The 27848-nt window shown below is 53.0% G+C and overlaps 1 protein-coding gene across 6 annotated transcripts; it reads left to right on the top strand.

The window, feature by feature from the left end:
• Positions 1 to 794: 794 nt before the first annotated feature.
• Positions 795 to 27507, top strand: LOC128945873 (H(+)/Cl(-) exchange transporter 5). Of its 6 annotated transcripts, none has more exons than XM_054289765.1 (13): positions 795 to 813; positions 10031 to 10180; positions 15919 to 16073; positions 17309 to 17408; positions 18721 to 18905; positions 19372 to 19494; positions 19914 to 20120; positions 20405 to 20485; positions 21681 to 22223; positions 22803 to 22989; positions 24088 to 24486; positions 25928 to 26144; positions 26486 to 27507. In XM_054289765.1, the coding sequence occupies exons 2-13, from the start codon at positions 10048 to 10050 to the stop codon at positions 26574 to 26576; spliced, it is 2421 nt and encodes an 806-aa protein (XP_054145740.1). In that variant the 5' UTR covers positions 795 to 813; positions 10031 to 10047; the 3' UTR covers positions 26577 to 27507. The 6 variants fall into 6 exon arrangements, with proteins under 6 accessions (XP_054145740.1, XP_054145741.1, XP_054145743.1 ...); XM_054289766.1 differs by having other exon boundaries at positions 15922 to 16073; XM_054289768.1 differs by lacking the exons at positions 795 to 813; positions 10031 to 10180 and adding an exon at positions 11636 to 11677 and having other exon boundaries at positions 15922 to 16073.
• Positions 27508 to 27848: the final 341 nt, after the last annotated feature.

Here is a 27848-nt window from a genome sequence, read left to right on the forward strand (position 1 = left end):
GAGGTACGGGAACGGGGCCGGGCTACGGGAACGGGGCCGTGGCAGGGCCAGCTCAGAGGGCGGCAGCGCGTCCTCTTCCCCTTCGATGTGTGCGGCCGTGCTCTCGGCCCCGGTGGGGAGGAACGCACCGGGAGCTTTGCCGGAGGCGGTGGGGGAAGCTCGGGGCAGTGACAGAACCCGGGGCTTGCGGATCCCGTGGCTAGCAGGAGTCAGGGACCTCCCGCTGCCGGAGGGCAGGGTTGGAGGCTGCGGTACTGGGCAGGAATTGTTCCCTGGCAGGGTGGGCAGCCCTGGCACAGGTGCCCAGAGCAGCTGGGGCTGCCCTGGATCCCTGGCAGTGCCCAAGGCCAGGCTGGACACTGGGGTTGGGACAGTGGGAGGTGTCCCTGCCATGGCAGGGTGGGAGATGGGCTTTGAGGTTCCTCCCATCCCGAGCCCCTCTGTGACTCCGTGAGTCCCCTGTGTGCGGTGCCAGCAGCCCTCTGTGCCCCCTGTGTCCTGGCTGGGCTTCCTTGTCTGAACCCCTCTTTCCCATCCAGCCGCTCCAGGAGGTGCCGGAGTGGCGGCAGGATCAGCTGATCCTTGGCAGAGGTACTGACACAGCTTGTGGGATGGATAAATGACCCTGTGGAATGGGTGCTGACTGCTCTGTGGGGAATGCCGGGGGCAGAGAATGGCATGGGGCAGCACAGGGATGGGATTCCCTCCCGTCTGTCCCTGCTGCAGTGCACGGCCTGGAGCTGCTGTCCCTCTGGGTCTGTCTGGGTGCTCATGGAGAACTCACCTCTGAAGAAACCTCCAGGAATAGAGAGGGTGAGAAACAGAGCAGCTGGAATTTGGGAATCCTGTGAGACTCTGTGTTCTGGGTGCTGTGAGCTTTGCCTTGTCCAGGCTTTACAGCCTTCCTTAATTTTGAATCTTGTTCCTCAGGTTTTTGCAGCCAGAATGAAATGAATGATTCAACTTTTTGCATCTGTTCAGAGCAGGGGTTGGTGGGATGCACACTTTGGAATTTTGCAGGCGTTGGTGGTTCTGTTCCAGCCTCAGGAGTCCATGGGACAGGACTGGGAGCACCTGGGAGGCTGTGGGGACATGGCTGGCAGACACTGCTGCTCTTCTGACTCCCTTTATTCCCACAAGGACTCAAAACCAGGATTGCTTTTGTTTTCACGGGCTGCATGGGTGGTGCTTGTGTAGAATAGAGAATTGTTTTTACTTCTTTGGGATGCAGCAGCCAAATCATCTTCTGGCTGTGCTGAGCTGCCCCCTTGGGAATGGCCCCCACCCTGTGCACGGGGCAGGGAATGGGCTGGGGGTGTGACCTCACACTTGGCTTCACCAAAATATCTTTGGAGATTTGAATTTGTGCTCCTGTACCTTGCATGTACCTTCACCCCCCCCATCCCAAAATCCCAGATAATTTCTTTCCCTCTGTCACAGTTCCTCATTTTCTTCTTCCCTCCTTGTGGTGCAAGGTGGCACCGGCTGTGTCTCCAACTGGATGTGGCTGCAGTAAAGGAAGGCAAGTTGGCCCCAAATTTCTCACCTGGGGCATGTTCACACAGAGTTCACCCACACAGTGCCCCACGTCCCTGGGTGCTGTGGGAGCTGGCCAGGATGTGTGCAGCCCCAGGCTGCCCAGACAGGTGAGGGCTGGCACTGACTGACCTTGCCATGCTCTGGTCACGGACCCATCCAGCAGGTTTGTCCAGCAGCTGGGGTTTGGGTGTGAGTGCAGAGGTGACAGCATGGGTGGGAATGGTTTAATTGTTTCCTCTGGGATAACAACCCCTTCCTGGTGCTGCGGCACAGCCTCACAGCGGGTGTTTGTGAGGGACTGGGAGCCCTGGTTTTACAGGTCGTGGAATGCTTTGGGTTGGAAGGGACCTTAAAGTCCATCCAGTCCCACCCCCTGCCAGGGACAGGGACTCCAGACTGCTCCCAGCCCTGTCCAGCCTGGCCTTGGGCACTGCCAGGGATCCAGGGGCAGCCCCAGCTGCTCTGGGCACCTGTGCCAGGGCTGCCCACCCTGCCAGGGAAGAATTTCTCCCTTGTATCCCACATATTCCCCCTGCCCTCCGGCAGTTTAGGCCACCATTCCTTGCTCTCTGTGGATGGATATGTATTTTAGTTGGAACAAGGATGCTGTGGTTGTCCCTGGAGTCTGGGGAGAGGAGCAAGCCTAGCTGAGCACTTTGGTCTGACAGAACAACTGGTGCTGTTTTGGGATGGGATATTTCCATTATATCCCTGATTTTCTTCTTAATAGTCCCTTTTCCTCTTCATGACTTTTCCTCCAGAATACTTGGACCCAAAATGTGCCAGTTTGTGCTGTTGCTGGGTGGAAGGTGAGGTTGGAATGTGTGTCCTGCTTTGGGAGGAGGTTGGAACCATCCCTGGAAATTCAATGAGCCTGGAGAGTGGCTCCAGTGCTGTGCTGGCCCTGTGCTATTGTGGCAGCCTGTTCTGCCTCAGTGCAGTGGGGTTCAGAGCTGCTGGGCTGTGATCCAGCACTCCCAAAGGGCTGCCTTTATTCCTTCTTCTGCTTGTTTCTTAACCATCAGCAAGGAAGGAGAGTTTATAGTTTATAGTTCAGGTCAGGGAGGTGCCTGTGAGTGGAATGAGATCCTGTGGTTTGATAAAAACGTATAAAATCATCTCCATGTTGTGTGCTGAGCAGCTGGGATGGGTTTTGTGGAGAGGGAGGGTTTGGAGATGTACCTGGTGTGCTCAGCTCCCACTGCAGCTCCGGGTCAGCCTCGTGGCTCCCCGGGGGCTCAGCCCCAGCCTGGGCTCTGGCTCTGTTCCCCTGACCCTTCCCTCACCTCAGGGAGCCTTTCCCAGCCTGTTCTCTCCTGGGATTTTGTGCAAGCTGGGTGTTTTGTGTTCTCTGTGCACCTGAAAATCCCCTGTTAAGCCTGTTGGAGCCCATATTTCGGCATGGTGGGGGTTTTCCACCTTGCTGAGCAAGAGGCAGAGCTTAGTTCTCATCAGAATGAGTCTGGGCCTGGTTCCATGTGGTGCTGTTTGGATTTTTGGGGTGTGCTATAAAGAACACCAAAAGGGGAAGGTATTCTGCTGGAAGAGATCCAGCTGGGTGTTCACAAAGCATGGAATGACAGATTTCTGGCTGGCACTTGATGCAAGTGTGACACTAAACTGGATTATAAAATATCATTGAAAATATCTCTTGAAGTCTTGCTTTTGTAGTCATGGTAGTCCTTAAAACAATTAAAGGAGAAAGAAAAATGGGAAAAAAGAGATGATTTTTGAGGTGAGATTTTATCCGTGGTTATTTGGCTTTTTTCTGTCTGGCACAGTTTTGGGCATCAGCTTTCCCTGTTAGATCTGTAACAACAGATCCTTTTTCCTTTTGAATTCCAGGAGAATAACTAAACATAGCAGATATGGGAAGAATGGGATAAGTGTAAGGCATGTGAGCCAAAGGTGTGGATCCTCTGTGGTGGTGAATGGACAGTGTGTGAGTTCAGCAGAGACATTCATAACCTGGGAAGTGGAAATGAGCTTATGAAACACTACAGAACAAATGCACAAACCAGTAACTTTCTTATTTGGGAAGCAGAAAATTCTCTTATTTGTTGCCCGGAGAAACTGTGGCTGCCCCATCCCTGGAAGTGTCCAAGGCCAGGTTGGACAGAGCTTGGAGCAGCCTGAGATAGTGGAAGGTGTCCCTGCCCATGGCAGGAGATGAACTTTCAGGTCACTTCCCACCCCAATCATTCTGGAATTCCTTGGTTTTAGCTATTAACATCTCATCTGCACCCAGGCCATTTTCCAGTTGCTTTTGTGGCAGATGTGCTGGGGCTGTTCTCACACTCTGCTGTGCACTGGGATGAATCTGTGGGGCTGCAGCCTCGAGACCCTGTCTCAGCTGCTGCCCAGTGCAAACCAGCCCTGTTAGCTGGGGCTGCTCCCCCTGGCTCTGTGTGGGTCACAGCTGGGGCTGGGTGAGGGGTGCTGGGCCCTGGGCAGGGGGTGCTGGGCTGAGCAGTGCTGGGCAGTGGGCAGGGGGTGCTGGGCAGTGGGCAGGGGGTGCTGGGCCCTGGGCAGGGGGTGCTGGGCGGTGGGCAGGGGGTGCTGGGCAGTGGGCAGGGGGTGCTGGGCAGTGGGCAGGGGGTGCTGGGCCCTGGGCAGGGGGTGCTGGGCCCTGGGCAGGGGGTGCTGGGCCGTGGGCAGGGGGTGCTGGGCGGTGGGCAGGGGGTGCTGGGCAGTGGGCAGGGGGTGCTGGGCCCTGGGCAGGGGGTGCTGGGCTTAGCAGTGCTGGGCAGTGGGCAGGGGGTGCTGGGCCCTGGGCAGGGGGTGCTGGGCAGTGGGCAGGGGGTGCTGGGCGGTGGGCAGGGGGTGCTGGGCCGTGGGCAGGGGATGCTGGGCAGCGGGCAGGGGGTGCTGGGCCGTGGGCAGGGGGTGCTGGGCAGTGGGCAGGGGGTGCTGGGCCAGGCTGCCCAGGGGCACCTGCTCCTCATCCCTTACCAGCCACACAGGGGATCCTCCCACACGGAGCTGTGACACTGTTCTGGATTCCCAAAGAGCCTAGGAATGGCAGAGAAGCTGTTATTGTGTTTGAGTATGGAAACTGCTGTAAACAATTTTGTTTACAGCAACTTTGTTGTTGTAACTTAATGTTTTTTGACCGATCACACGAAACAAAAACATACTGACAGTAGTTCTGTCCAATCACTATCAGCACACGTAGTTTCAATGAAAACAATGCTGTCTTATTTCAAATACAATATCTGTTTGTAAGCCTTAAAACACAATACACACAGCTCCATTATTAAACTTAAAACTTCCTAATATCTTGCTGAATATACTTTTCTGCAGCTTAAACAATTATTCTAGACAAACATTAATGCACAGACCATTGTTCTATTTGTCCTTACTTTTCTACTTCATACATGATTTTTCTGCTGATCAATCTCATGGCTACTGCTTAACTCTAATCACAATTCTTCTGTCTCTGAGGCCTGCCTTTTGCAGCTTTCCCAAAACCCTTTAATTTTATAAATTCCCACACTATGCTGGGCAAACAGGGTGATCCTCCCACATGGAGCTGTGACACCGTCCTGGATTCCCAAAGAGGTTAGGAATGGCACAGAAGCTGATATTATGTTTGAGTATGCTGTAAACAACTGGATTTAGTCTGCAAAATACAGTTTAGAGTCCAGTAGCAACCTCCCCTCAACGGGTCACAAGTTACCTGTACATTTGGTCTTGGGCATTTTCATGTTGAGCTGCTTTTAGTCAAAACATTAAGCAAAAAGGAAAGGATGCTGGCAGTAGTTGTGAGGAAACTCCTGGGAACAGGTGGCTGAGCAGAGATTGTGGCTTTTTAAGTGAGAGCTAAAATGGTAAAGATGGAAAGTTTAGGAGGAAAAAAAAAAGAGATTTTGTGGTGAAACTAATGAATGGGGCAGATAACTGTGAACAGGTAGTCAAGATGTGTTCCTGATGAGTTGTGATGTGCCAGTGCTCCCAGCTCAGCTGGATTAGTGTTAAACAGTGTTTATTTTGGCTTTTGGAGGATGGGTGCTGGTTCTGACCAGGGCTGGCAGTGCCTTTGGGCACCTCTGTGCACTCACCTCGGTCTGTACCTGCTGCTGGAGCAGTTGCTGGGGTGGTTTTGGGATGGGTGTGTTGCTCTGTTTGAGTGTTCCTGTGCCCTGGGCTCAGGGGCAGACTCTGTGCAATGGTGGATTGTTCCAGAAGAGGTGGTCCTGGTGTGGGTGGAAGGACAAGGGCTCTGTGTGTCTGTGCATCCCGGGATGGCAGCGAATCCCACAGCACCCTGTGAGCCCGGGAAACCCAAACTGGCACAGGGTTCACGGGCTGCTCTCTGCTGTGGCTGCTGATGTATGACAGCCCTGTTACCTTGCTGGAGGGATGTCAGAGCACAGCCTGCAGAATTGGCTCGCAGGGCCTGTGAGGGTGTGTGTCAAAGAACAGCAAAAGAGCCCCAAACAAGCCCTAAAACAATGCAAGTCTTTGTGTTCAGCCTGTGTTGGTAGAATTCCCAGTTTCTCTCAAACCTATTGTTGGGGCTGGCGTGGCTGGACAGCCCAGGCCAGCACAGGCAGCATTCCCAGGATGTGTTTGCCTGTGCTGGAGCAGCCTCCGAGGGCAAGAGGCTGCCTGGAGAGGTCAGCCTCGTGCCAGGGCCAGCTCTGTGCCGCTGGGACAGCAGGGACAGCGTCTGCAGGATCCTGCTCCTGCCCTGGCACGAGGCTGGGGCAGCCCTGGCATCCTCTGTGGCCACCCCGGGCACGGAGCTGTCAGAATCCTGAACGGGTTGGGCTGCAAGAGACCTTGAAGGCCATCTATTGCCATGGACAGGGACACCTTCCTCAAACCCAGTGTGCTCCAAGCCCTGTTCAACCTGGCCTTGAATATTGCAGGGATGGGGCTGCCACAGCTTCTCTGGGCAGCTTGTGCCAGGGCCTCCCCACTGTTACAGGGAGGAATTCCTTCCCAGTATCTAACCCTGTCCTCTGCAGGGGTGAAACCATTCCCCCTTGTCCTGTCACTCCAGGCCCTTGGAAATTTGGTGTAGTTTCCTCTCTACCAAATCTGGGACCGTTTGTGGTCTCTTCATACAGCACAGGGAATTGGAGGAGAGTATGGCTTGGAAAAATAGCATTGTCTTGGGAAGTGCTTGAGGCAAATCATCGGCTCTTTTGTCACAGCATGGGGACACAGGGCTGGCCCCTCCCTGGGGTATTGATTTGGCAGCACAGCTGTGCACAGGCTTCTCAGTTCAGCTCCTCCTGCAGAGGGTTCTGTGTCTCAAGGGCTGGAATACAGAAATATCCAAACCAGCTCTCTCAGTTCACACCTAGGTGGAGTTTCACCCTCATGGAGTCCCTTCCTCTGTTTAGGATGGGAAATGTGGGGATCTTTCAGTGTTGGTGGAAGCCTGTGGAGTGATGATGTTGCCCAGAAACGTTGTGGACTCCCTGTCCCTGGAAGTGTCCAAGGCCAGGTTGGTTGGAGCTTGGAGCAACCTGGGATAGTGGAAGGTGTCCCTGTCCATGGGATGAGCTTTAAGGTCCCTGCCAACCCAAGCAATTCTAGGACTATGAAAGCCTGGCTCTGCTGGCTCCCAGCCAGGCACCTGGAGTGTTGACCCAACAGCCAAATGCTGCATTTTTTTTCTCCTTTCTTTTTATATTCAGTTAAAATCGGCTTATTCTGCAGTTTTTTCCTAGTTTATACACCAGTGGTCTGGTACCTGGAAGAAGAGATGTGCCTGAGAACCACGTGGGGCTGGAAGGAAGGAAAGCCCTGAGTTGTCAGAGCTCAGCTTAGATTTGCTGACCTTTAAAGAAGCCCCAGTGTCGTGCTGCAGGTTTTGGTTTGCCAGTGGAACAGCCACTAGGTGGTAAGCTGCTCCTTCCCACAGCAGGAATGGGACTGCTGCCTGCTCCTGGTGTGATTTCCGTGTGTGCTGCTGCAGCTGGGGTCGAGCCTCTCCTCTGACAAGGAGGAAGAAATGCTGTGGGAGCTTTTTCCCTGCTGTGACTGGGAAACCCTGAAGCCTGTGTGATGGAAACGCTGCTCTGGGGTGCCGGAGCCCTGCAGTGCCAGTGCCATCCCCTGCTGCCAGGTGCCACTGGGATGGGTGGTACAGCGGGACTGAGGGAGCCCATCTGGGTGGCACCCAGCCTGGAGCTGGGAGAAAACCTTGGAATGCTGCTGGGGTTTGTGTTGGAAATGGCAGCAAGGCTCAGGCTTCCTCTGCCAGCGCTGGCACTGAGTCACTGCCTGGGGACCCTGCCGGGTTCTGCTTTGCTGCTTCCCTTTCTCTCACTGCCATGGGGAGCACCAGGACGGAGTAGAAGGGCACAGGAGGTGGATGGCAGCAGCTGGAGGAGGAGGATGGTGTCACACGGGTGTTGGGGACACTGGCAGTCCTGGGGTATGTACGGGTGCTCCGGGGTTCTGGCAGCAAAGAGGCAACTGTTGCCTGATGGAGAACTGGGGTAAATGACCAACCAGATAAGCATGAAAATGGTCTATTTTTTATTTAATTTTATTCCTTGTGCCTGGGAAGGTATCTGTAGAGGGAGTGTTTTGGTAAGAAAAGGTGTCTTAAACCTCTTATCTCGATCTGACAGGAGAAGTGAGCATGGAATTATCCTCCTGTGTGTCCTTCTTGTGCTGCCAGGCTTTCTCTGGGCTCTGCTGTGGTTGGAAGGTGCCACTTTTGCTGCTGTGGTTTTGGGTTTTAAAGCTGTCAATGAGAACCAGCTCAGGGAGGGATTGAGGGGAGCAGGAGGTGCTGTTGCTCTGCCTCTGCTGCAGGAACTGCTGCTTTCTGTGCAAACCAGAGAACTTTAGATGGAATTAGGGAGAAATTCTTCCCTGTGAGGGTGGGCAGGCCCTGTCACAGGGTGCCCAGAGCAGCTGTGGCTGCCCCTGGGTCCCTGGAAGTGTCCAAGGCTGGGTTGGACAGGGCTTGGAGCAGCCTGGGACAGTGGAAGGTGTCCCTGCCATGGCAAGGGGCAGAATGGGATGGACTTCAAGATCCCTCCCACCCCAACCATTCTGGGATTGTACAAATACAGAGATGTTTTAGCCCCATTTCCCACATATTTTTACCCACTGAGTCTTATTGGAAAATATCTGTAAAACCATGTTATGGTGCAATGAGCCCTGAGACACATGAGCACAGTTCCCTTAATTCTCTGCCAGGCTGACTGGGCCATTCCTGCCTGCCAGGCTGGGAGCTGAATCTTCTGTGCTCCCTGGAAGCAGTTTACTGGAACAGCATCACAACACTTGAATGCCATTGAATTGTTGTCATTGTTAAGCTGGCAAATAACTTTGAATTCCTGGGTTTCTCCTGCCCTTGGCTCTCTGGGCCACACTGTGTGTGTGCTCTCAGGGTGTGCAGCTGCTTGTGTGCCTTCCCAAGCACCCAGCTCCCCTTGTCTCCCCCCTTGCCAGGATCCTCTGTGGCAGTTTAGTGAGAAAACGTGGTGTAAAAGTTAAGGAACATGGTGTTCCACAGTGTAAGGCTCAGCAGAGTGCAGTGCCAAGGCTTTTTGTGTGTGCTGTGATGGCTTCTTCTGTGTAATAGGAAGTGTTTTCTGCAGAGTGTGTAATTCAGCCTGTTGGGAAGTGCTGGCTGGTGTTTTCCCTTCCTGGAACAGGTCTGAGCTGTCTAATTGGTTTCTCTCTTAATTCTGTGGAAGAAAATCTGTTTGCAAGAGCAAGGTGCACATGGCCAGCAGTGAGTCCAGGCAGGCAACCTGGCCTGGATCAAGAGCAGTGTGGCCAGTAGCACCAGGGCAGCCTCAAGCTGTGCCAGGGGAGGTTCACATTGCACACCAGGAGGAATTTCTTCACAGGAAAGCTTGCTAACCTGGGAAGGGGCTGCCCAAGGAAGTTTGGAGTCCCCATCCCTGGAGGTGTCCAAGGAAGGCCTGGAGGTGGCACTCAGTGCTCTGGGATGGGGACCAGGTGGGGATTTGGCGGTTTGGAATCGATGGAGGTCCTTTCCAACTGAAACCATTCTGTGGTTCTGTCTTCTCATGGAAATGCAAAGATTCCCATTTCCATATGGCAAGAGCTGTTTTCGAGGCTCACATTTGACTTTTCCCCCCCTATTTAGTTTATTATTATGTTTTCAGAGCTTGTGCTTTTGTAGTTCCTCTGCTGTCCTGGAAAAGAGGAGGAGAGACAATGGATCTCTTGTCATGGTGTGGCATGGGCAGCTCCTTGAGACTGGTGGGGTCCAGTAAAAAAATCATTGCAAACCTGTTGAGAGCACGTGTGGAGATTATTTAATAATAATTAAATAATAATTATTATTATTATAATAATGTGTGGAATGGCTCTTGCCCTGGCTAACACTGGAGTTCCAGCCTGAACTTCAGGTGACATCACTGCACCCAGCCTTCCCTTGGGAAGAGCAGTGCAGCCTCTGGGTCTCCAGGGTCAAGTGTCAGTCCAGTTGGGTGTAAAATGAGTTTTCCTGCTTGTGCTCTAAAAAGCTTCCCTTTGCTGGCAGGTTTGGAAGCTCTGGCCATGGATCAGAAGGGCTTTCGTCGGGGGAGCTTCCAGAGTGCCACCAGTGATGAGGATATGCTGGAAATAGCTGGAGCATCCATGGAGTTCTCCATGGCCGACGATGACCCGCCCCTCGACAGGGAGATGGGAGGTAACGGCCACGAGCTCTCCCCTTTCTCTTGTTCCTGATGGCTTTGGATAGGATTTCATGGGAATATTTGCTGTGTGGGTCCCACTGGCCTGTGCCCAGGGTGGCTCTGGTGTTTCCTGGCACCAGGGTGAAGAGTTTGCAGGATTCCATGCTGGATTGTGTCCCTGTCTGTGTGGCTCCTGGGCTGTGACATGGAGCATATCCTCTGGCTTCAGGAGAATCCTTCCTGAAGTTTTCCAAAGTAGCTACTGTGGAGAAGAGCTGGCAATGGCAGGAGGGAGGGATGTGAGTGCCATGAAATTGCAGCACGGAGCCATTCCTGAGGGTTGTGATATGAGCACAGACTGTCCCCTCCCTTCCTTTCTTGCTTACCTGTAATTTTAGAGGCTTTCTGTCATAGAGAGAATCTCTGTGGCAGCACAGAGGATTTGGTGCTTCCCCTGCCACCCCTTGTCTGGCCAGAGGATCTGCTCCTCCTCCTGGAGTCTGAGCAGTGAAATTCATGGAGAAGGGCTGAATCCACATGGACATGCTGAACTCTAAGGAAGGCTTGCCCCGGAGGAGGCTCTCTCTGTTGACAGTGCTCAGGCCCTCAGGGGAGGGTGACACTGAAGTAAAAGAGGAAACTTTAAAGGGGGAAGAGCTTCTTGCCCAAATGCCAGTTTCAGTTCTCCCTGTGAACTTCCCCTGCTGACTTCAGACGTTTGCTGGCAGATGTTGGGGTGCCAGTGTGAAACCTGAAGCTGTGGGGGCCCAGCTGGGAGGGGGTGGCCGAGGTTCTCTCCTCCGTTCAGAGGAAGACTCAAAAGTGTTCCAGTGGTGGAAGGTCTCCTTTTCTCTGTGGCATTTTGAAAGGTTTTTTTCTCCTTGAGTTTTAAAGGCAAGAATTGAGGCAGGTAGTGACAGGGATTGGTTTGAACTGAGAGAGGGAAGGTTGAGGTTAGATTTAAGAAGAAATTGTTCCCTATAGGTGTAGCGTGGCACAGGGTACCTAGAGCAGCTGTGGCTGCCCCTGGATCCCTGGAGGTGTCCAAGGCCAGGCTGGACACTGGGGTTTGGAGCAGCCTGGGATACTGGAAGGTGTCTCTTCCCCTGGCAGAGGTGGAATGAGATGAGCTTTAAGTCCCTTCCAACTTAGAGCTGTCTGTGACTCCATAATCAGAGGTCTGAGTGCCCAGTTTACCCTCAGTGATTCCCTGGTGCTTATAAGCACAAACAGGATTTAGCAGCGAGTTATTCTCCATCTCAAATTTAAAATTAGATTAAAATTGAAGTGGGAGCTTTGAGCTGGCTCATCTCCCCTGCTTTGTTCACCCGCCTTCCTCCTCGACCTCACACAGAACCCGGAGCTTTTATCAGGGAGACCAAAGTCAATGTGGGGAGTGTGCAGAGTTTCAGCCTCCCAGACAATGCTTGAATGACAAGTTATCACCAGCAAATTGGAGCCCGAGGAACTTAATCACCAGCCCTTTTGAGCTCTGTGTGCACTGAATAAAGGTGAGATAAAGGCTGCTGTGTGTTGGGAGAGCTTTTGAAGTCTGACTATGCCCAGAGGACAAAAGGAAAATTCAGTGCCTGCCTGCTGCAAAGACAGGGAGCAAAGAGCATTCCTGGGAGTTACTAAGTAAGGAAAATGTCAGCTGGGTGGGAAAAGAAAGGGATTTGTCTGTCAGTGCACAGTGACTGACCCACCACTGTCAGGAGACTGTTGATAAATGTGCTTTCCTGAGCTGCACCGTGACTTGGGGCAGAGCTTTGGGAATGGGCTGCAGTGCAGGGAGCGTCCCATGTGGGAGGTGGTGAGCAGAGTGCTCGTGTCTGGGTGTCCCTCCATGGTGAAGGTTTGGGTCTGGTGGATCCTTGGGGCTGGGCTGTTGGGTGAAGCAGAACTGGCACTTGGGTTGGGGTAATGGCAGGAACAAATCTGGCCTGGGGGAGAATGGATGGAGAGCAGCTCTGAGCAGAAGGACTTGGGCTGTTGGTGGATCAGAAGCTCAGCTTGCCCTGGCCGTGATGCTGGGAGCCCCCTGTGCCCTGGGCTGATCGGGCAGCGTGGGCAGCGGGGGAGGGGGGGATTCTGCCCTGCTCAGGTGAGACCCCGCCTGCAGAGCTGGCCCAGCCCTGGGGCCCGGCACAGGGAGGAGCTGGAGCTGCGCCAGTGGGTCCAGGGATGTCCCCTGGTGGGTGCAGGGCTGGCCCTGGTGGCAGTGTCCCCTTGGTGACAGTGTCCCCTTGGTTATGGTGTCCCCGGCAGTTGCAGGGGCTGGCCCTGCTGACAGTATCCCCTGGTGACAGTGGCAGGGGCTGGCCCTGGTGGCAGTGTCCCCCTGGGGAGGTGCAGGGGCTGGCCCTGGTGGCAGTTGCAGGGGCTGGCCCTGGTGACAGTGTCCCCTGGTGGGTTGCAGGGGCTGGCCCTGGTGGCAGTTGCAGGGGCTGGCCCTGGTGACAGTGTCCCCCTGGTGACAGTGTCCCTGGCAGTTGCGGGGACTGGCCCCGGTGACAGTGTCCCCCTGGTGAGGTGCAGGGGCTGGCCCTGGTGACAGTGTCCCTGGCAGTTTCAGGAGCTGGCCCTGGTGACAGTGTCCCCTGGTGACAGTGTCCCTGGTGGGTTACAGGGGCTGGCGCTGGTAACAGTGTCCCCTGGTGACAGTGTCCCCGGCAGTTGCGGGGGCTGGCCCTGGTGGCAGTTGCAGGGGCTGTCTCTGGTGGCAGTGTCCCCTGGTGGCAGTGTCCCCGGCGGTTGCAGGGGCTGGCTCTGGTGGCAGTTTCAGGGGCTGGCCCTGGTGACAGTGGCAGGGGCTGGCCCTGGTGACGGTGCCGGTGACGCCAGGGGCGGGGCGGGCCCAGCAGCGCTGCGGGATCGCCCGGCGGAGCCCGAGGAGGAGGAGGAGGAGGAGGAGGAGGAGGAGGATGCCCGGAGTGCCGCTGTGAGCCCGGCCATGTCCCCCCGCGGCCGGCCTCGGCACGGACAGAGCCCCGGAGCTGCTCCTGCGGGACGGGCAGTGCCTGAGCCGGGGTGAGGAGACCCTTGCAGGGAGGAGGAGGAGATTGAGCCAGGGCAATGTGTCCCTGTGCCCGTGCACGCCCCGGGGCAGCAGAGCCAGATCAGGGTGGTGGAGCAGGCTGGGTGGGCTGTGGCGTTTCTGCTGTGTAATGGTCGTTTGTGCGCTGTCCCTGGGAACCCCCCGCATTTCTGGGATTTGCTGGGGCAGGGAAGCAGCCACGGAGCTCTGCAGGTGCCGTGGCTGTCCCTTGGCATTGGCAGGACAGGCAGAAACGCTGTGGCTTTGTGGGGTGGCACATGGCACAGCCTGGAACTTCACCAAGTGCTGGCTGGGTTTCCTAAGCTCGGCAGGGTCTGAAGTGAGCATTAATTAACCCCTTCTGAGGAGTGATCAGAACACTGAGAAATCTCTGTTTGAAATGAGCTGTGACAGGGTCACTTTTCACTGACTGTCTCTGATTTGGAGATGTGGATGTTACAAACAGGGAGATCTGTGCCATTGTCCTGGATGTGTTTTGGCAGGGCATCATGGAACTCATTTTCCTCCTTTATTCCTATCTGGGAGTCCTAGGATCCTTGATTTGCAGCAAGCTGAGGCAGGAAATAACATCTTTATAAATATTTATGGCTGTCAGCCATTTCATAGTGCTGGATTACCCCTGAAAAAAAATATAAAGATGTTTTCTCAGTGTCATCTGTCGAATGAACAATTGTCTGTGGCTGAAGACCTCAGGATTCTCCTTTGGGAATAAAAATCCTGGTGCTGTAGGAGGGCAGGCTGGGCTGAGCAGGGATCCTGGAGAGCAGGATCAGGCTCCAGCCTGCACCTGCTTGGTCTGGAGTGGGATCAGCCCATCCCATCTGCCCATGGGCTCACTGGGGCTGTGGATGGGATCACTGGTGCTCCTGCAGGTGCCATCAGGGTCATGCTGGGGGTACCAGGACTTGCAGCCCCTCTGTCACTGCAGCTCTGTGCTTGCTTTGTGCCTCGGGGTCTTGCTCCAGGGCAAGCTCTGAGCTGGGAGAGTGTTCCCAGGACAGCTCAAAGTCACTGCTCTGGGCAGTCATTCCAGGAGAGTGAGCATGGAATGTGCCTGATCTCATCTTCTCCTGGAAAATGCTTCTCAGGGTGTTCTATTAGCTTGGTTAACTCTCCTGCATGAATACTTTTCTTTAGGACAGCTATATCTTTTATCTTTAGAAAAGATTTGGTAGATAGGCAAAAAACCCAAAAAAACAGGAATAGCCATAGAGAGCCTGCTGTCTGCAGCACAGAGTCAGGGATGATTGGGGTGCTTCTGGGAGAGGGGCCATTCCTGTGGGAGCAAACCCAGCTCCTGTTCCTGCAGCTGGGAGGTGTTCAGGTGACCAGGTATCTCTGGATACCTGTGCCAGGCAGCTCTCATGTCCTTGGAGCAGCACCAGCCAGGTGGCAGGAGGAGTTCAAGCACTTCCAGTGTTCCATGTTCTCCCCTTGCTCATGTTGTTGTCAGGATGGTTTTTTCCAGGAGGTTCTGATCCATCCCATTTAGAGAGCGGCATCTAGGCTTTCCTGTGGGGATGTTTCAGTGGGGAAATCTCTGGAAGCCTTGATACTAATTTTGCATTTCCAAGCTTCTGGTCTCAAAAATGTTGTTAAAACCAGGGATTCCTCACAGAAAATGTGCCTCATTTCCCTCCCAGTGCATTGGGTCTCACAGCCTGTGCACTCAGCATTTGGAAGAGCTCTGCAGAACTCCATCTTTTTGTTTTTGTCCCAGGTGAAGCGAGGAGCTGTTTTAAGTGGGTTATTTTGTGGTGGTTGTCAGTTCTGTACATGACTCATCTTGTTTTCCTGCAGCTGTGGCAATCTGGGAGATGGGTTTGGGAAGACTTCACAGCTCTTTTCCCTTCCTGCTTCAGATGATGGGGCAGAGGGCAGCTCTTTGAATTCCTTATTTTTCCCGTCTAGAGACACCTTTGCCCCCGTGATATCTGCAAGCTAAATATGATCAAGTATCAACCATTATCCTTCTGTCTGGGAGTTTTAACCCTCCTCTTCCCCCCACCTTCCAGTTTTGACTGGATTTTGGCTTTTGCTCTTCTGTTTTTCCCTCTGACTGACTGCAAACACTCAATGTCTTCCAGAACGAGAATTTGGGGAATGTACTCCCAACCTAAGCATTGTTTTCCATGGGCTGGAGCAGGTTAAACAGGAAGCCCAGTTGTTTGGCTCAGTTCTCACCTGAGGGAAGCTGCGAGTTCCAGTTTGGTGTTTTCCCAAGCCCCCATTTGGTACCACTTTCTGCTTTCCCTGTTTCCCTGCTCCCATCATGGATTCCTGCCCATCCTGCTCTCATCCTTGCCAGATCTACCTGGGATACCCTTCAGCTCTGTTGGAAGTCCTAAATATTCCTTTTCTCCTCTCCCTCTGCTTGCCTCAAATGGCAAAATATCCTTCTAGCAAGTCCTGGATTTGGGGAAAAGGCACCATCTAGATGCTGGTGGTGATTTACTTTGCTCTGAACAGTAATTTCCAAGAGCAACCCCATCTCCAGGTGATCTGTTGAAGCTGGGGAGGGTGTCCCTGGCACAGATCACCTGGGAACATGTGCCTGTGGTATTCAGCTCAGGAGACACCTCAGTAGCTCTTTATTTCCATTGAAATCTGTGATTTTCCTCCTAAATGACTTTTGGTTTTTTATAAAAAGAGGAAAAACTAAGAAATGCTCAATTTTCCCCCTTCCTCCCCCAGCAGGCTTCTCCTCATATAATGGAGGAGGGATGAACGGCACGAGCACCATGATGGATTTCCTGGAGGAGCCTCTGCCTGGCGTGGGCACCTACGAGGATTTCAACACCATAGACTGGGTGCGAGAGAAGTCCAGGGACCGAGACAGGCACAGGGAGGTAAAAACTCCTCCTCCTCCTGCTCTTGCTGCTGCTCTTGCTGCTGCTCTTGCTGCTCCTCTTGCTGCTCCTCTTCCTCCTCCTCTTCCTCCTCCTCTTCCTCCTCCTTTTCCTCCTCCTCTTCCTCCTCCTCTTCCTCCTCCTCTTCCTCCTGCTCTTGCTGCTCTTGCTGCTCTTGCTGCTCTTGCTCCTCTTGCTCCTCTTGCTCCTCTTCCTCCTCTTCCTCACTGGCTCTGAGTGCCGGATAACTCATGTGTGGCTCTTGCTGGGGTAGGGAGGCTCTTCTTGGAGACCCCTGGGATGGAGGGATTGCCCTTAGGATGGGAGCTGAGAGTTCAGTTGGAGGAAAAGGAGCACTAAATCCAACATGTTGCAGTTTTTTGGTTTTGCTGCTTCTCTTCTGAAGGCTTTGATTTATTCCAGATGGGGGTTTGGAGAGCAGAACCAGTCTGGTTCTCTGCTCTCACATTTGCACTGGTGAGTGGTGCTCTTTCTGTGGGAGTATTTTTGTTTGAGAAGACTGAGTTCAATTCTTCTAGAATTCCTTCCTACAGCACTCTGCAATCAAAGGAATCTGCTCAGAGTGCAAGGGGGGCTATGGCTGAAACACCCATGTCCCCAGCCTGCTCCTGCCTTGCTTTGTCACGGGGATGCTGAGCTGGAACGTTTGCCCTGGGAGAGGCAGCTGGGCACACAATGGCTGTTCTGTCACCCTTTGTCTGCCTGTCAGGAGCAGTGAGACTGACAGGCCTCAGCCATCCTGGGCCTCTGGGACAGGGCTGAGTCCCACTTCCCAGTGCCACCAGTGCCCAGTTCCCAGCTGGACCGTTCCTCTCTGCTGGCATTGAATCTGTGACCCCAATCTCTGTCCGTACTGTTCGGACCCTGGCACCGGTGCCCACAGAAGCTGTGGCTGCCCCATCCTTGCAAGTGTTCCAGGCCAGGCTGGATGGAGCTTGGGATAGTGGAAGGTGTCCCTGCCCATGGCAGGGGGTGGTACTGGCTGATCTTTAAGGTCCCTTTCGACCCAACCCATTCTGGGATTCCATGGTCCTTGATCCATTCTGCTGCCCACACCCAGAGCTGCAGCAGCTGTAGGAGCAGCCACTGTCAGGTGCTTTTCTTTCCCTCCTCAAAGCAGAGTCACAGTGTCACCAAGTAGTTTTAGAGCATTTATACCACAGTGGATCAGAATCCTCACAGGTTCTTGTTTCTTTCTGCAAACCCTTTCCCAGATCACCAACAGAAGCAAAGAGTCCACCTGGGCCCTGCTGCACAGCGTGAGCGACGCCTTCTCCGGCTGGCTGCTGATGCTCCTTATTGGTTTGTTGGCAGGTGAGAGCAAACCTCCAGGTAAAACTGATTCCTGCACTGCAGCATCAGGATCCATTCCTCCCCAAGGCCTGGCAGATCCTTGGAGCAGCAGGACTTTGGAGTGAGAGCTTGTGCTGCTGCCCTGTTAATTCACAGGGAATTATTTTTCAAGTACTTTGAGCCTATGTTTGTGCAAAACCAAAATACAAAACTGAGGCTGAGAGATGTCCTGGACACTGCTCTGGGTCTGCTGCTGGCACAGAACTCTGAAATGAATAAAAAACGTTCATTGAAAGTAGAGCTGATTGAAACACTGGGAATGTCTGTGCTGAATGCTCCTCATGGGGTTAATTTCAGGGGCTGCCAGCAGTTTCTTATTTTTTGGTTTTTTTCTGTCTATACTTAGATATATATAAAAAGGGAGAGGTGTTGCTTGGAAATCAGGTGTCTTTCAGAATTCAGCTGTCTGAGACCTCTTGTATTACTTAGAACCAAACTTTGGCCCAAGGCAGCAGGAATAAATCACTTGGTTACAAATCTTCCCAATGGGAAGCAGCAAGCATCTGTCACAAGGGATGGGGGAAATCTTGTGTTAATGTTTACCCAGGAAGGCTGCTGGCCAGTTGGTCATTAACTGGGGGATTCGCTGCGTGTTTATTGCAGCCTCTGGAGCTTGTTCTGCCACTTGTTTCTGTGGATCAGAGGTCCCTGGCCTCTGCCTTGGTGTGGGGGTTCTGGGATTGGAGGAGTTATTAACAAAAGTGACTTGAAGATTCCTCTTAAAACCTGACTTCTCTTCTGTGCTGGCTCTGCTTGCCTTGTTTTACTTGGCACAGTTGTAACTTTCCCCTCCTTTATTTTTCTTTTTTCAAATTAGGGTTGGAAATGTTTTCTCCAAATTCAGAGTTATTCCTGTCACAGTGTTGCTGTTGTTGGTACAGCTCCTGCATCCTGGTGACACATTTTGTCTGAGTCCCCCAGGAATGTGGGACATCCCTCTCTGCCTCCCACTGCTGCTGTGCTGTATTTAACAAACAGTTATTGAGAATAATTAATTGCTGGTGATGCAGGGCAGGGTTTGGACACAGTCAGCCTTTGAAACATCATCAGCCACGCTCTGTTTCCTGACTTGCTCTTTTCAGTATATTGAAATTATTCAAAACTAGGCAAATGCTCTCATTTAGCTCTCCATAGAATAAAAGTGAGTTGTAGGCAGAAATACCACACTGCTCTATGTGTTGGGAGGTGAGTCCAAAATTGGTGGTGCAGACTGTGACCTTCAGGTGTTTGAGTGTGCTCATTAAATTATTTTGGTTTTTTTCCTTTAAACCAGGTTCCTTGGCAGGTCTGATTGACATCTCTGCCCACTGGATGACAGATCTGAAGGAAGGAGTGTGTTTGGCAGGGTTCTGGTTCAACCATGAGCACTGCTGCTGGAAATCCAACACCACCTTCACCGACAGGGACAAGTGTCCTGAGTGGAAGAGCTGGTCCCAGCTGATCCTTGGCCATGGAGAGGTGATGGGTGCCTGGAGCTGCTTTTGGTGCTGAATTCCCTGTTTGCCCAGCCTGTGTAGCATCCCTGGGGTGATGTGGATGCCAGGAGTCCAAGCTCTGGGTGGTTCAGTGGTTTATTGTTGGGGCCCTAAAGGAGTGTCAATAAACAGGTTGTGTGGGTGTTGTCCTTGGAGGGGATGTGGGGAGGCAAAACACTGCCACATTTACAGGTGCAGTGTGCCACTGCTGTGTCCAGGATGTGCTGTTAGAGGGTATTTTACCCATGAATGTTCTGGGAGAATGCCATGGCTGGTAACCCAGAAAATGGAACCTGGCCTTGAAACCTCAGACTTAGGGCAGGTCCCTCCATTTTTAGCTGATAACTCTGTGTGGTGTCCTGCTGATTCCCTGTGCTCACTTCAGTGCCCAGGTCTGATGTGGTTTCAGTTGAAACCATCTGATTTTGGCAATTTCCTCTGTGTTTCAGGGGGCTTTTGCATATATCCTCAACTACTTCATGTACGTTATCTGGGCCTTGATGTTCTCCCTCCTTGCTGTGCTCCTGGTGAAGGGCTTTGCTCCCTATGCCTGTGGCTCAGGGATCCCAGAGGTGAGTGAAAATGAGAGTGGGTTGTTTTTCAGGTGGGGTAGGGATCCACCACCCAAAGTTAACACATGTATGTTATAAAATAATAGATTCCACTTTAGGTGATGGCTTCATATGTAGGTGTTTTTGCAAGCTGTTTGAAACATGTCTAATACTAAAGTCTCTGTGCAGTCCCTTGGAAAATCAGATGTTCTGGCATTGCTGCAGGAGGTACTGCACAGTGTTCCTCCAGCAGGGACAGTGGCCCTCAGGGAAGGACTCAGATGGCTGCTCCTGCCTTTGCATGGAGAGATATTCTTACGGACTCTCACTTTTGATAGCTCTTGTAAGCTGTAGGAAAGGATTGGGAACATCCAGTAAATCAGGAGCTCTGCCCAGGGCTTGAATGAAAGCCTGTAGAGCTTTGTGTGCTTGACTTCCAGATCAAAACTATCTTAAGTGGTTTCATCATTAGAGGCTACCTGGGCAAGTGGACGCTGGTCATCAAAACCATCACCCTGGTGCTGGCCGTGTCCTCGGGGCTGAGCCTGGGCAAGGAGGGGCCCCTGGTCCACGTGGCCTGCTGCTGTGGGAACATCCTGTGCCACCTCTTCACCAAGTACCGCAAGAACGAGGCCAAGCGCAGGGAGGTGCGTGGGGTCGCCGGCCTGGGGAGGCCAGCTGGGCCTGGGGCTTGGGGCTGAGGGTAATGCTGAGGGTTTGGGTTAAATGGTCCTGTCATGATAACTGATTTTTTTGGAGCTCCTTCTTAGGGAATTGGCTCACTCCACCTTTTCCCTGCTACCTTAAAGCAGGTCAGACCCAGCTGACTGTGCTGTAGATAAACATTGTACAAATTTAAGCGAAGAGAAACCAGAAAAAGGGGGGTGGTTGGGAGGGCTGAGGAGTCTGAGTGCCTCTGTCTGTCCCTCAGGTGCTGTCAGCAGCTGCTGCCGCCGGTGTGTCTGTGGCTTTTGGAGCTCCCATTGGAGGAGTGCTCTTCAGCCTGGAGGAGGTAACCTTGGAATGCTGTGGGTTAGAAATACAGCCTGTAGAGAAGTTCCTCCTGATGTCCAGCCTGACCCTCCCCTGTCACAGCCTGAGGCCATTTTCCCTTGTCCACTCTCCTGACAGCTGTGCCCCAGGGTACCTGGGTGTTGCAGCACACCTCTCTTTAGGGGTAGAAATGAGCCAAGACACAGACTCTCATTTAACAACATGAAAAGGGTTCCAGTTTATTATTCTTTACAGCTTAGCCATCCTGAGTGACTGCAGCAAACTCCTGCTGTTGTCTTCTCTGACAGACTGACTGCTGGCTATTTCCTGCTGGAAGATGACTGCAAGTATTTCCTTGCTGCCTCTGACCACAGGCTTTCACCTAGCTCAGCTATGACTGCAGGCTCTGAGTCTATCAGACCCACACTGATCTCACAGCAGATCTTTTGCAGCAGCTCTCTTCCTCGTTCCTTCTTGCTCAGGGCTCCTCTACTTCTGCAAGGTCTTCTCCCTCAAGGTCCTCTTCCTCCAGGCTCTCCCTGACTGGCCAACCCACCCCTTTTATCACACTTATCTTTATTACTCACAGCTGCAACCCATTAAGGGCAGGGCTGTTCTTCTTCTATGGTAATTAGTACAACTGTGATTTATCAGGGGCAAGGTTACTTGTAAACCCTTCTTCTACACCTACACATGGGAACAAACTTCTCTGGTTTATCAATCCTCTTTTCTTCCCAAGGACCACCTAATCCTTAATCTGTTGATCTGGATGTGAAAGGACCATTGCTGTTTAGTCAGGAGAGTACCAGAATGGATTTCAGAGGAGGGCTGGGATGGATTTCAGAGGGAGGCAGGGATGGATTTGCTCAGCTGAGCAATAGTTGGTGGCAGTGATGGCAGGCACTGCTGTTTGGTACTTTGGACCTTGCAGAGCCACAGAATTCTCTAAATTCAGCTCATGGCTGATGTGTGACAGGTTTTATTACCCAAGTGAGTCGCTCCAGGGATCACAGAGGACACGTGCACGTGCTGCAGGCCAGGGCCCATCCCACTCACTGAAGTCCTCATTGAACTGAGCTCCAGAGCTCCTGGGGTGCTTGGCTGGAGAGCAGGCAATGAGCCAGCGCTCATGGATCTCTGTCCTGCCTTTACTCCCTGCAGTGGGGTCATGCCGAGTGTTCAAGTGACCAAATGTGCTTGGTTCTCCTCTCCAGGTGAGTTACTACTTCCCTCTGAAGACCCTCTGGCGTTCCTTCTTCGCCGCACTGGTCGCCGCCTTCACCCTGCGCTCCATCAACCCCTTCGGCAACAGCCGCCTCGTGCTCTTCTACGTGGAGTTCCACATGCCATGGCACCTGCTGGAGCTGGTGCCCTTCATCCTGCTGGGGATATTTGGTGGGCTCTGGGGAGCTTTCTTCATCCGCAGCAACATCGCCTGGTGCAGGCGGCGCAAGACAACGCGTCTGGGCAAGTACCCGGTCCTGGAGGTGATCGTGGTGACGGCCATCACGGCCATCCTGGCCTTCCCCAACGAGTACACCAGGATGAGCACCAGCGAGCTGATCTCGGAGCTCTTCAATGACTGTGGCATTTTGGACTCGTCCAAGCTCTGCGAGTACGTGAACGATTTCAACAGCACCAAGGGGGACGATCTGCCCGACCGCGCCGCTGGCCCCGGCGTGTACACGGCCATGTGGCAGCTGGCACTGGCCCTCATCATGAAGGTCTTCATCACAATCTTCACCTTTGGCATGAAGGTGAGGGTTTCCTCTAAAGGAGCTCATGTTCTTTCCATGCTCTTCAGGACCCTTAAAGTTTTATTTCCTCTCTAACCAGACATGTGTTCCCCCAAGCTCTGTCAGAAGGGGACAGACTGCAGTTGTTTGTCCTGCTGCTTGGACCTGAGGGCAGTAGAAACCATCCAGCCTGACTGTGGGCACCACATGCAGTCATAAAACTGGTGCCTCAGGGCTCCACATCCCATTTTCCAGACACAGAATGCTCCTAAATTGTCCTGCCTCAAGCTTTTTTGATAAATATGGGATTTAGATGAAAGAGCTAATTGCAAAGCAATCAGTGTCTTAATTTGTTAATGCATAATTGGAGCTGTTCCTTGCTCAGAGGGTTTGGAAGTTGTTCGGTGCAGCCTCTGGAGCTGCAGGTGTAGTTCCCAGGTGTGAGCTGATGGACAGTTTTTATGTCCCTGCTCATTGCAGGGGGGTCGGACTAGATGACTTTTCGAATGTCCCTTCCAGCTCAGCTCCAGCAAAGCCTCTGCCTCGCTCTCTTGTGTGCAGCCCCTGGGCTCTGCTGCTCACAGCCCCGTGTTCCCACAGGTGCCCTCGGGGCTCTTCATCCCCAGCATGGCCGTGGGGGCCATCGCAGGCCGGCTGCTGGGGGTGGCTGTGGAGCAGCTGGCCTTCTACCACCATGACTGGGCCATCTTCAGCGGCTGGTGCAGCCCGGGCGCCGACTGCATCACCCCCGGCCTCTACGCCATGGTGGGCGCTGCCGCCTGCCTGGGTAAGCTGGGGCTGGGCCTGGGTGGACTGTGAAGAGGGGCTGTGGTGGGGGAATGGTGGGACTCCCTGATCTTAGAGGTTATCCCTGCCTTAATCCTTGAACCACAGAATGGTTTGGGCTCGGAGGGACCTTAAGGATGATCTCCTTCCACCCTGTAGTGATTCTGTGGCTGAAGAGCTGTGGTTGTGACTGACCATCAGAGCTGGTGTCAGGAACCCCAGGAAACTGTAATAGAGCGTGCCATGTGTTCCTCACCCTGGTGGTGTTCTTTTGCCATCTCCAGCCCAGTGCTGGGCACAGCAGCTGCACTGAGGAGCTCCTAAATATGGGAGCCAGAACAGGCTGCCCAGGGACTTGAATTTTCCTCTGGGGTTTTAATTAATTTTACTTCCTGTTCTGGCCTTAAATCTCGTGATGCAATTCTGCTTTTAAGTGCTCTGTTTTTCAGTAACACTTCTTCCTCTTGGCTGACTTGGAGAGACTGGGTGCATGTGACTGAACTTCACTTTCACAATTCCCAGTCCCCTCATCCGTGGAATAGTACAGGAATCCTAATAGACTACTTCTACTTTATCAGGAGAAACTCTCCTCTAAAAACATGCCACCAAACCCCATCTTTGGCCTTTTTAGAGAGAATACACCTTGTTTGAGCAACCCAATCTAGTGGGAGGTATCCTTGCCTGTGACAGGGCTTGGAATGAGATAGACTTCAAGGTTCCTTCAAACCCAGACCCTTGTGGGATTGTTTGCATGTAATTGACGGAAGATAAATACTTTGACTTCATTAATGGTTCTGTTTACTGCTGGGCAGCACTGAAGGGTGAATGGATATTGGAACAAAACCAAAACTCCTGTAAAATATTTGGGAGTAGTTTTGGGACTTGAATCTCAAAAGTGTAATTAAACCATGCCAAGACAAAACCCCGCAGAGACCCTGAGCTCCGTGCCAGGTGCTGTGGCAGGACAGAGGCTTTGGTGCTGCTCTGGTTGTGTTTGGCGCTGCTGAGCGGGGCAGCCCAGCCGTGCTGGCACCACCCTTCTCCAGAGGTGGGGGCTGCTGTGACAGTGCCGGGTGACCGAGCCGCGCTGTGTTGGCAGGGGGGGTGACCCGCATGACCGTGTCGCTGGTGGTCATCATGTTCGAGCTCACCGGGGGGCTGGAGTACATCGTGCCCCTGATGGCAGCGGCCATGACCAGCAAGTGGGTGGCCGACGCCATCGGCCGCGAGGGCATCTACGACGCGCACATCCGCCTGAACGGGTACCCCTTCCTGGAGGCCAAGGAGGAGTTCTCGCACAAGACGCGCGCCATGGACGTGATGCGGCCGCGCAAGAGCGACCCGCCCCTGACGGTCATCACGCAGGACACCATGACCGTGGAGGACGTGGAGGCCATCGTCACCAGCACCACCTACAGCGGCTACCCCGTGGTGGTGTCCCGGACGTCCCAGCGCCTCGTGGGCTTTGTCCTCAGGAGAGACCTCATCATTTCCATCGGTGAGGGGTGGCCCTGCCCGGGTGAAGGTGCTGTCATTAATGCCACTGTCACTGACCTGGTGCCGGTGGCTTGGCCAGCTGGTGCATCCCTGAGCAGTGTGGGTGGGCTCTGCTTGCCTTGGATGTGAAGGACAGGGTGGCTTGTCACAGGATCACAGCATCATTTAGGTTGGAAAAGCCCTCCAGGACCATTGAGTCCAACTTGTGTCCGATCCCCACCTTGTCACCAGCCCAGAGCACAGAGTGCCACATCCAGGCCTTCCCTGGGCACCTCCAGGGATAGGCACTCAAGCTCCCTGGACAGCCTCTTCCAATGTTAGCAAGCTTTCTTGGGAAGAAATTCCTGCTAATGTCCAACCTGAACCTCCCCTGGCACAGCCTGAGGCTATGTCCTGTTGCCCTGTCACTTCTTGCCTGGGACAATATGGAATAAAATAGGGAACAAGTGCATCAGGATCTAATGTGCATTGCCTGCCTTCTGTAGTACCGCCATGAGTTTCTGCACTTGGGTTCCTTGGAATCTCCAGGGATTCATTAAGAGTGGTCCTGTTCCCAAGCTGTGCACAGTGATGCACAGGATGGGATTTGGGTTTTCATGATCAAATATTCCAAGTATTCTGAATATCCAGCCCGGTGTTTGGGCTGCTGGACCTGGCCCTTCCCTGGAAGCCTTGGAAGGCTGATGTCAGATTGCAGCGTGGCAGGTACCCACAGTACCTGTGTGTGCACTGCTGTGAAGGTTGGGGGATGGCCAGCCAGCACTTGACTTGTTTTCCATTCCTGACCCTCATGACATCCATAGAACCTGTGCCAGTCATTGAGTGCTTAAAAATAATCCTGTAACTGCTCTGCATGGGACCCAGATCAGTGACTCATGAAAGTACAAAGCATTTTATTTCCCTCCTCTAAAAACTGAGAAGTTAAAAGGTCTCCAGAACTTGCATTTACCTGGCCAGAGTACAATGAGATGCAACAGCCTTGGCTTTGGGCAAAGCTGATGTGCTGATCCTGCAGTGGAAATTTGGAGGTCTTGGAGGGACCTGAAGTTGTGCCCAGGTGAGGTTTAGGTTGGATATTGGGGAAAATATTTTCATGGAAAGGGTTGTCCAGTCCTGGCAGAAGCTGCCCTGGAGTCACCATCCCTGGAAGTGTTCAAAAAAGTGTGTGGCACTTGAGGACATGGGTTAGTGGTGACCATGGTGGTGGTGCTGGTCGACAGTTAACCTTGATGGTCTTAAGGATCTTATCCAACCTTAATGATTCCATGGTTCCCTTAGAAGACAGGCTGGAAACCCATCACAGCCTCCTTGGGTGGGAACAGCTCTGTAAAGGGAAGGAAAGGACTTCAAAGGCCATTAAATGTGAGCTGAGGAACGGGAACGCTCTTCTGTGTGGAAAAGGAACAGAGTGCTGATGCTGATTCAGATATTTCTCTTTGCAGAAAACGCCCGCAAGAAGCAGGATGGGATCGTGAGCACCTCAATTATTTGTTTCACTGACTACTGTCCCCCCCTGCCTCCAAGCTCCCCGTCTGTGCTGAAGCTCAGGAGCATCCTGGACCTCAGTCCCTTCACGGTGACGGACGAGACGCCCATGGAGATCGTGGTGGACATTTTCCGCAAGCTGGGGTTGCGCCAGTGCCTGGTCACTCACAACGGGTAGGAGCCCTGGGGCCAGAACCCCCCTGCTCCCAGGGCACAGGGGACTGGGGTCCAGCTGGGGCTGGATCTGGAGCAGCTCTTGCCTGGCAAAGGCACTTGTGACAGCTCAGCTCCGAGCCCTGTCCAGCCTGGCCCGGGACGCTTCCAGGGATGGGGCAGCCACAGCTGCTCTGGGAGCCTGTGTCAGTGTTTTACCACCCTCAGAGGGTGCAGTACTTTCTCTGGGGTGTCACTTTGAACCCCAAAAGACTCTTCAGCATCTGCAGGGGGCTCAAGTGGCCCTGCCAGGGCCCCTTCTGGCAGTGTGGGTGCATTAAAAGCGTTTTTTCATTTTTCAGGAAGCTGCTGGGGATCATTACCAAAAAGGATGTACTAAAGCACATTGCACAGATGGCCAACCAGGACCCCGATTCCATCCTCTTCAACTAGAGGCAGACTGTAGGGACTGTGTGTCCCACATACCTGGAACTTTCTAGCCCATCCTGGGTAGACTTTCCTATTTTTATTGAGACCATGGAACTGTTTCCAGCATTTTCCTCCATGGAGCTGAAGAAGATATTTTTTTTCTACCAGATAACAAATTGCACTACGGAATCTGTGGAACATGATCTTCTTTTTAGAAGAAAAAAAAGAGACTTTATTTACGTTGCTTTTGTGAAGTTGCGTTGGAAAGATTCCATGAAGGAGTAAAAGCAAAATGTTAGAGAATTGTATTTCCTCCTCTTCTTTTGTTGGAACTGCTGTTACGAATGTGGGGAGGAAAAGCCAAGGTGTTTGTGCACTTCCAGGGGTGTGGAAGGAGCAGGATGGTTTTGCACACAGTATTCAGGTGGTGGCAAAGGGACAGGGCTGGCCTCAGGGTGGTGTATTCTCAGTTGTCCCCTTGGGAAAAAATCACAACCTTGGGAAGCCAAAATAGGGGAGAGAAAAATAAAATTTAGCTGGCTGAGGCTGCTTGGCTGAAAGAAGGAAAAAAAACCCCAGTAAACCAACCCTCTTCCCCCCCATCAGATCTCCTTAAAATGGGGCCCAATTTCTGATTGGGAAGATGCTGGTTTTGATTAATTAGTGAATATATTAATTACTCTGCCACTGCCTTGTCAGGAGAACCCCAAGGAGGAGACAGGAAGAGTTCACAGGTGTCTTCCCTTGCTGCTGCCTTTCTCTGATCCATTCCCAAGGATTCCTTCTCTCTGATTTCCCTTGAGCACTGAAATCCCAGAGGCTGAGTCCTGAATTCCTGCCCTTCCCCAAACCCCGGTGGTGCTGGACGTGGCACAGGTGGCTCCTCCTCACCCTGTCCCGCTGCAGAGCCCGGTGCCTGGGGCACAGATGCTGCTCCCTCCTGTCCCTGGATCCCAGCAGGGAATTCCCAGGTCTCCTTTGGCCAACAACTATGCAAGAAACCCTTCCCACCCGAGCCTCCTGTGCTCGGTCCCTGTCCCAGCGCTGACCAAAGGATTCTCCTGTTACTAAAACTGTGCCCATTTCCTGGAGCTTGGGAGGCTTCTGGATGCCTTGGGAGACTGATGCTCTTCATCCTGGCCTCAGTTTTATGTTTGTGGGCACTGGGGACTTCTGGCTTGACTTGGCTGGGTCCCTCTCAAATCTCTCTGATACAAACAAATTCCTTGTCTTTCCAAGGAGCAAAAGCCAGATTCTTGATCTTCCAAAGCCATCCAGCAGCCAGTCCCTGCTCTG

Source organism: Melozone crissalis, unplaced genomic scaffold (genome assembly GCF_028551555.1).
Source record: "Melozone crissalis strain CALT ecotype California unplaced genomic scaffold, PUWL_Pcris_2 ptg000068l_1, whole genome shotgun sequence".
Classification (NCBI taxonomy): Eukaryota; Metazoa; Chordata; class Aves; order Passeriformes; family Passerellidae; genus Melozone; species Melozone crissalis.